Here is an 8,744-nt window from a genome sequence, read left to right as displayed (position 1 = left end):
TAATTCTTTTGAAGTTGATATTAATTTTTTTTAAGATAATTCTGGGAAAATATGTGGAATTTTAGATGGATAAAATAATAGTATTTTTACTTTATTTTATAACTTAATATTTTTTAATGAAATGCTTTAATATTTAATAGATATTGCTTTTTATAAGCCTTTAATTTTGGTATATATTTACATTTTAGGCATTTAAATTGCTGGATATAAGTAGATTTCGAAAAAATGGAAATTATATTATTTCGAAAAAGATGAAAATTTTAAATATTCTATTCATTATTATTAGAAAAAATAAAAAATTAAAATATAAATTAACTAAAAATGTTAAAGATATTCAAAACAAAGAAAATGAGAAAATATAAGTAGTAAATGAAAATAATATTAAAAAATAAAGTTATGATATTATTTCATTAAAGGAAAATCAATTAAAATAATAGAATTATTTATGAAATCAAAATTTTTTTTTATATTTTATAAATATTTAATTTCTAGACAATTTTTTTTTTTTTAATATTAAAAAAAGAACAAAAAACAAAAAAATATACTAAGATATATATTTCTTCCAAAAATTAAAAAAATTACCTATTTAATTTTTTTTAAAAAAAGCCAAAATAAAAAAAAATGGACAAAAAATAAAGTAAAAAATCCCATAAAGTAAAAAAATAATTTAAAAAATATAAAAAACAAAAAAAAAATAATCAAAAGAAATCCCGTTCCCGAAGTAACAAAAGAAAAGAAAAAAAAAGCCGCCGAAAAGACAAACATAAAAAAGCCCAAAAAAAATACACAAATTAATCAAGAAGTAGTAGTAGTGCATCCGAATCACGTTCTTCTTCTTCCTCAAGAAGACGAGAATCCACCAAATTTAAAAAAATTCCTTTAGTAACATCCATAGTACCCCCTTAAGTACCTTCGAATATTGCAAATTTAATCAAAACACCTTTAAATACATCCACAACACCTTAATAAATACCAAATTTATAAAACCCTTTGCAAATAATAAACCCATTATTAACTAATACAGTATAGGCACCTAATATTTCTTCAGCATAATCAATATCAACAACCCCCGCAGGAGGACAAAATTTAACGACATAAACAACAAATACTACAGAAAAAAGAACAAGAAATGTATTCAGTTCTCCACCTAAAGTATAACCAGCAGTAATAAATCCAGTGTCTTAAATTGACCCTGGATTAAGATTAGGATAATAAGTAATGGAAAGTGCAACTATTCCTTTAGCTTCATAATTATATACAAATTAATTGGGATTGGGAATAGGTGATATGAGTATTGGAAATAAGATTCCGCCGGCATTATAAAAAAATTATATTCACGCATTGTATTAATATATATGTATATAGTATAAATATATGTATATATATATATAAATATAATTAAAAATTTTATAAAAATATATATATATATATATAATTTTTTTTTTTTATATATATATTTATATATATATATATATATTTAAATATATAAATAAATACATATTTATATTTTTATTTGTTTTTTTAAATATTTATACTTTACTTTTATTTAAAATATAAGTTTTTTCATTTTTTTTTAGGCGAATTTATATTGGCAATATTCCTGATCCTATAGATACAGAAGATGTTTGTCACTTTGTTTACAAAAGTTTACTTGAATCTGGAGGACTTTTAGAACCAGGAAATCCTGTTATTATATTTAAATTATAATATAACAAATATATATATTATAAACTAATTATATATATATATATATATTTATATTTAATTTTTTTAAAACAAAGATTATTAGCAAAAAAAATGATCCTATTAAAAAATTCATTTTCTTATAATTAAGGTCTATCGAAGAAACGAGTGCTTGTATGTAATTAGACGGAATTTTATATGTAGAATAATTAAATTAATTTATATCAATATTTATTATTTAATAAATAAATATATTAAAGAAAGGAAAAAGTTTAAGATTTAGAAGACCCAAGGACTATACAACAATGCCATAAGTAGAAGGAACTAGAAAAATTCCTATACTTGATAGAAATAAGCTTAGAATAGTTTAAACATAAGTTGAAAATACATATAATAAAGTAAAATTATATAAAATAGAATATCTTATTATTTTTAAAAAATTAAAAAGTTATAAGTAATGAATATCCCGGAAACAATAAGTGAAGAACATGTAATGTAGATACTTTAAAATTACGGGTAATATTTTATTTATACAAATATTATTTTATTTTATTTCTATTTTATTTTATTTATTATATTTTCTATTATTTTATTTTTATTTATTTATTTTTTCTTATAAAAAAGTGAATTACGCTCATTCCATTTAGCAGTAGATATTTATACAGGGGAATCTAAAGGATTTGCTTTTTGTGAATATTTAACAGACAAAGCAACTATGGATTGTTTAAATTAATTAAGTGGATAATAAATATGTAAAAATAAAATTATTTATTTAAAAAAATAAATTATAATTTTTTTTTTTAAAAAAAAAATAAAAAAAAAACAAAGTGAATAAAATAATAAATGTGAAAAGATGTAACCCTAATTTGGCTCCTCCTGTAGAAGAATAAATGCAGCCAATAGAAGTTTTAGTGAAAAATTTATGTGATTTTATAAATAAATCAATTTTGGAATCTGGTTTTAAAGATATTCAAGAAGAATATATTTAAAAAGTTATATCTAACGAAGGTTAAAAATATTCAGGATTAAATTAAGAAGAAGCTACTAGTGTACTTAAAATAAAAAATGTTATCGATAAATAAGTTATTGAAGAAGATCCTGAATATGAATTCATATATAATGATTTAAAATAGCAACTTGTAAAGTTTGGAAGATTAAAATAAATGATTATTCCTAGACTTAAAGAAAAATATTAGCCAGATTCTGTTGGTTTAGTTTTTGTCGAATTTGAAAATGAAAAAATATGTTAAGTAGCTAATTTTTTACTTTAGGTATATTTATTTAAAAATTAAATTATACTTAATTTATTTTAGGGTAAAAAATATGACGGAAGAGAAATTAAAACTGAGTTTTATAATGTTTAATATTTTGCTGATTAGTAATTGTTTTGAAAAAAATATCAAAAAAACTAATTATGTCTTTTTAGATTTAAATAAAAGAGATTTTATTATTTTATTTAAAAAAAAAAAAAAATAATAATAATAAAAATTCAAACATATTTATATCAATTAATAATTATTTATTTTTTATATTTTTATTTATATATATATATTTCATTATGATATCAATAATTAAGAAAAATATATATATATATATATATATATATATATATATATATATATATATATAATATATATATATATATATATATATATTATTTAAAAAAAAATTAATATTATTTATTTTTATTATTATCAATATTATATAATATATATTAAAAAAATAAAGGAATAAAATTAATTTATAAAAATATTATTATTATCTATACTAATATTTTTTTCATTAATATTTTATTCTTTCTTACCTAAAATTTGTGTTCTGAAAATAACTTAAGAATTTTTTTATTTTTCTGAAAATCCCAAAATTCTTAAATTACTTTCTATTTATAAATTAACTTAACAAACTGCATTAACAGAAGGTTATAAAAGCTTAATTCCGAGAATAATTTTCCCATTTAAAGAATTAACAATTAAAGTTTAATCAGTAATATTAAATATTTTATTATCATCGAATTTACACATAACTTATTTAAGTCCTAATTTTTTTAAATAACTTTAATCGTTTAATACTATTTAAACGTACATTATCTCGCTAACTTTAAAAACGTTATTTTCTTTTTATTCTAAACAATTTAAATCTTTACAAATAATTGCAGAAGTACCCAAATCAGCAAAAACAGGTAAACACTATTAATCTGAACTGCACTAATCAGTTATTTATTATTTTAAAGATAAAGTAAAAATTTATTATTATCCCTTTTCTGTATATATAAAATTCTTAAAAAAATAAGTTTTATATATTTTATCTGTTGATTACATTAATAACTAAAATTATATTTCTTAATAAATATTATTTTCTCTATTTTCTTATATATGAGCTATTTTATCGATTTATATAAGAGGAATCAAAGCATTTATTTAAATGTTATTTAATTCAGAAATTATATATTATTAAGGAAATTTTTAAAAAGAGGAAGTTTAATTATCTAAATAATTTAATTATATAAAAAAAAAATGATCTAAACAGTATTAGATAATCAATGAATTTTTATAGTTTAATTCTAATTAAAAATCTAAATAAAAACTATTGTCTTTTTATAATATTTTTATATCTTAAATTATTAAAATATCTTCAATTTAGCTTATAAAAATAAAAAATAATTATTTAATTAAATATATCTTTTTATTATAAATATGTATATAAATATATATATAAATATATATATATATATATATATATAATATTTTTTAAAAAAAATACATAGAAAATTAGTAATCACAAAATGAAAAATATTAAACTGAAGAATTTAATATTTAATCAATACATTACATTGGAACTAAAACATTTATTGGATTTTCGTTTTTTTTACAATAACACATATTATCTTCTGTAGATAAAATTGCCGAAGGGTCACATTTGGTACATAAAATATGATTATTTTATTAACAACTTAAACATGATGGATTACATGGGTTTACAAATATTTCGAACTAATTTATATATAAATCAGTAGCTTTTTAGTTTATATTTTTAATTTGTAAATTAAATTTTTAATTTGAATGATTTTCGATAATTCCATATATTTTTAATGTATTGAAGGAATTTTCTTCACATTATATCCCAATTTTAATAGAATTATCTTACTCTAAGATTATTTATTTATTGTCTATAGTTATAATTATATCTGAAATTTAAATTTACATATTTAATGCATATACAACTAATATTTTTTCATAATTATAAAATTAATTATTACTTAAAAAATTATTTATTTATTATTTTACACTATATATTAATAGACATTTAAAAATGTGGTAATATATTTTAATAAGTTCTTTATAATATTTGGTTATTTGGAAATTTTAAAAATTTCTCAGATTAACATTAAAAAAGTTCATAAGAATTCCATTATAAATCAGTATTATAAAAATTACTTTATGTTTCCTATTCGAAAGAATAGATTATTTATTTTAATCCTAATGCATACATATGGTTTAGAATTATAAATATAATTAATATTAATTATTAGGCTTAATATTATTACATAGTTTTTTTATAAAAAAAATGTATTTAAATATAAATATAAAATAATGTTTTTTGTTTTAATTTTTTGATATAAAATAAAAATGTTTATTAAAATTATAATTTAATATTTTAAATATAGGGAAATAAGCATTAACATCTTTATTTTTTATCGAAAAAAAAGTAAAAATAACGCTCTAATTAATAAAAATTAACTAAATATTTAGGTTATTATCATAAAACATATTTAAAATTTTATTTATTTAATAATTAAATATTTTTTTTAGCTATCTTTTTTTTATATATAAATATAATTAAATAGTAAAGTAGATTAATATTGTTTTTAAAAAACAAATAATTATTAAAAATAGAAAATATATAAAAAATAATAAAATTAACTTTTAAAAATTAAATATTTTATTTTTATAGATATTATCATTAATTATATTTAAATAGATTAAATAATGACAACTTTATAATTTTAAAATTAAAAAAAAATTATAAATAAATAAATAAATAAATAAATATAAAAATTATATTTTAAAATATAGATAAAAATTGATATAATTTAAAAAAAAAAAAATATTTTGTTTTTATATAATATTAAAAATATATTCACCCCTAAATAAATTTTAAAAAATATTTATTTAATAAAATTTTATAAAAGGATAAAAAAAATTTATTTGAATTTTTTTATACTATATTTTGTAATGGACATAAGTAGTTAAATATATATTATAAAGACAATAAATATAAAAAAAATTACAATCTAAATTATCTAAAATAATATAATTATAAATATTTTTATAAAAAATAATATTTATTTATTATATTTTTTTATTTATCTATAAATTATATATAATAAATTAAAAGATTTTTTTTTTTTTATAAAATAATATATCAATAAATAAATTATTAAAATAAATATTATTTTTAAAAATTATTTTTAATAATGATAAAAATAAAAATTTATTTAATAAATTATAATATATATAAAATAAATAAATATTAATTAAATAAATTATTTAAAATCAAAAAATATTTTATTTAAATTTTTGTTTATAAACCAATACCTTTTCAAAGTCTTCAATATATTAAAAAAACTATTTAATCTTTATGAATTATAAGATTAGGACTAAAAATTCTTAGAAATTATAAATTATTAATATTTTTATTTTTATATTTAATTTTTACCTTAGAATTACCAAACTTATATTACTAATATTTTAAAACTATTATTATTTTTTCTTTAAAACTTTTTAATTTGCGTAATATTGAAATCCATTAACTTTATTTTAAATTATATTAAAAAAATTCACAAAAAAACAAAAAAAAATTAATTAATATATATTAATAATAAATATTTATAATAAAAGTTTAAAGTTGTAAATAGAAATAACATAACTATTTATATAAAAAAAGATTATAAGAAAATTATAAAAGATAGTTTTTGTAATTAACTAAGATATATTTATTTAATTAAAATAAACTAAATAATTTTATAAAAAATAAATTATTATTACATATTTTTATTTAAAAAATTATATAAATTCAGAAATATTAATTTTTTTAAACCTAAAGAGTTACTTTATAATAAATTAAACTTATTTAAGAATCACTTATATGAAAGAAATAAGAAATTGTATTTAAATATATACTTAAAATGATTAAATAGAAATAAAAGTGCTTACATTTTCAAAAATTTGATAAAATTAAAATAATATTTTTTTTTTAAAAAAAAAAACATTTCATATTTTAGGTTGCTTATATTATAAATTGACCATTTTTTTTTATATTATAATGGAAAAAAATCAAAATTGGGGAATAATTAAATTTATTTATTAAAAATATTAAATTATGAATTATATGTATAGCAATATTATCCATTTAATTTGAACAAATTGTTTAATTTAATTTAATTTAATAATAATAATAATAATAAAACTTTTATTAAAAGCATTTATTTAAGATAAGTGTTTATAATATTTTTAATGGAAAATAGAATAAAATATATTATTAACAATAATAAAATATTATAATTCATATATAATATTTACATATAGATATATATTAATTATTTATTTAATTTAGCTAATTTAAATAATATAATTAAATGAACAAAATTGCTTATTAGATAGATGTTATTAACTATTTTAAATGATATTTATTAAAAATGTTATATTAATATATAACATGTATATTTTTTTTACATATTTATTTATTTGCTTTAAAAAAAGTTACATATTAATATATTAAATGTACATTTAATATTTATAAAAAAATAAATATTTTAAAGTCCATTTTAAATCTTATATAAATATATTTATATATATAAATTTTAGTATAATAAAAATAAATAATTTGATTATTAAATTGAATTTCTCATTTTTTATTTTTTGTTCTTTCCAAAAAAAATTAAAAAAAACAAAAAAAATGTTAATAAAAAATAATTTAAACATAATTTTGTTATATGAATAAAGATTCAATTTAATTTTTTTTTAATATTATTTTCATTATAAAATTTCTAAATAATTATTTTTGGATTTAATATTTATTTATTTCATTTACTCATTACATTATGTTATGCATTCGAATCTTTTTTCATCATTGCTTATTTTGTTAATTCGTAAGATTGGACATATCTTGTCAAACAATTTTGGAATTTTTCTTCGAAAATTTCACTTTATTCAAATGGATAATGTTAAGGATTTATTACTTTAAAACAATTAATGAACCCAGTAGAAATGTAATCTTAAACAAACTAGAAATCCATTTTATCTAATGCTATTTTTATTTTACTTTGTTATTTATTAGTTTTATTTTAGATTAATATTAAATCTTTAAATTATTTAAAAATTTCCTTTTAATAAAATAAAAAAAAATTAGTTAAATAAAATAAAATGTATTATATAAATATAAAAATTTTTTATTTAAAAAATTAAATTAAAAATAATTATTATAATGTTTTATTAGTAAATTAATTATTAATAATTAATTTTATTTTATAATTGTACTTTTCCAATATGTTAAAAAAATTATATAATATTTTTATTTCTTAAATAATATACTAATAATCAAATATAAAAAAATATATATATATATAAATATATAAATAAATATAAATATATTTACATCTTTATAAATATATATACATATTAATAATTATTTTTTATTTTAATTTTCTATAATTTTTTTTAAAATTGATATATTTTTTTATATGTTAATTATATTTATATATATGAATTATTTTAATTAAGATTTATTTTTATGTATAATTTTTTTTTTATTTTCTTATTATGATCAATATTTATTAATAAGTTTCATTATCATTTTTGTTTCTAATTTCTATTTTTATTTTTATTTTATATTTTTATATTAATATTTTGAATTTATTTTTTAATTATTATTCTTATATTATATTAAAACAATTTCGAGTATTTCTTATTTATAATTATTTTTTAATTGTAATTTTTTATTAAAATAATATAATTTTTTAAAAAAATAATATTAAATACTAAAACATAAAAAATATAATTTAA

At 14.3% G+C, this 8,744-nt stretch overlaps 1 protein-coding gene across 1 annotated transcript, besides 22 other annotated features; it reads left to right on the top strand. All coding sequences in view use genetic code 6, as the record gives it.

Moving 5' to 3' along the window:
- Nucleotides 1–621: 621 nt before the first annotated feature.
- IMG5_151520 (splicing factor u2af large subunit, putative) lies at nucleotides 622–2,933 on the top strand (the record flags this gene model as incomplete). The annotated part of the gene is made up of 8 exons (XM_004030838.1): nucleotides 622–654; nucleotides 1,030–1,343; nucleotides 1,578–1,686; nucleotides 1,782–1,883; nucleotides 1,944–2,081; nucleotides 2,132–2,199; nucleotides 2,308–2,435; nucleotides 2,512–2,933. Coding segments are annotated over 8 exons (1,314 nt in total), but the record flags the coding sequence as incomplete, so codon positions are not given.
- Nucleotides 1,350–1,507: a microsatellite.
- Nucleotides 1,352–1,387: a microsatellite.
- Nucleotides 2,223–2,293: a microsatellite.
- Nucleotides 2,224–2,291: a microsatellite.
- Nucleotides 2,226–2,284: a microsatellite.
- Nucleotides 2,227–2,293: a microsatellite.
- Nucleotides 2,934–3,263: 330 nt separating the features above from the next.
- Nucleotides 3,264–3,338: a microsatellite.
- A 1,031-nt stretch (nucleotides 3,339–4,369) lies between these two features.
- Nucleotides 4,370–4,427: a microsatellite.
- Nucleotides 4,428–5,705: 1,278 nt separating this feature from the next.
- Nucleotides 5,706–5,732: a microsatellite.
- A 363-nt stretch (nucleotides 5,733–6,095) lies between these two features.
- Nucleotides 6,096–6,235: a microsatellite.
- Nucleotides 6,185–6,227: a microsatellite.
- A 1,376-nt stretch (nucleotides 6,236–7,611) lies between the features above and the next one.
- Nucleotides 7,612–7,651: a microsatellite.
- Nucleotides 7,652–8,074: 423 nt separating this feature from the next.
- Nucleotides 8,075–8,126: a microsatellite.
- Nucleotides 8,127–8,261: 135 nt separating this feature from the next.
- Nucleotides 8,262–8,333: a microsatellite.
- Nucleotides 8,282–8,330: a microsatellite.
- Nucleotides 8,284–8,361: a microsatellite.
- Nucleotides 8,292–8,326: a microsatellite.
- Nucleotides 8,292–8,333: a microsatellite.
- Nucleotides 8,362–8,528: 167 nt separating the features above from the next.
- Nucleotides 8,529–8,579: a microsatellite.
- Nucleotides 8,529–8,626: a microsatellite.
- Nucleotides 8,558–8,626: a microsatellite.
- A 44-nt stretch (nucleotides 8,627–8,670) lies between these two features.
- Nucleotides 8,671–8,713: a microsatellite.
- Nucleotides 8,714–8,744: the final 31 nt, after the last annotated feature.

The sequence above is a fragment of the Ichthyophthirius multifiliis genome (assembly GCF_000220395.1).
Source record: "Ichthyophthirius multifiliis unplaced genomic scaffold scaff_1120509251163, whole genome shotgun sequence".
Lineage (NCBI taxonomy): Eukaryota > Ciliophora > Oligohymenophorea > Hymenostomatida > Ichthyophthirius > Ichthyophthirius multifiliis.
This window is presented reverse-complemented; position numbering and strand designations above follow the sequence as displayed.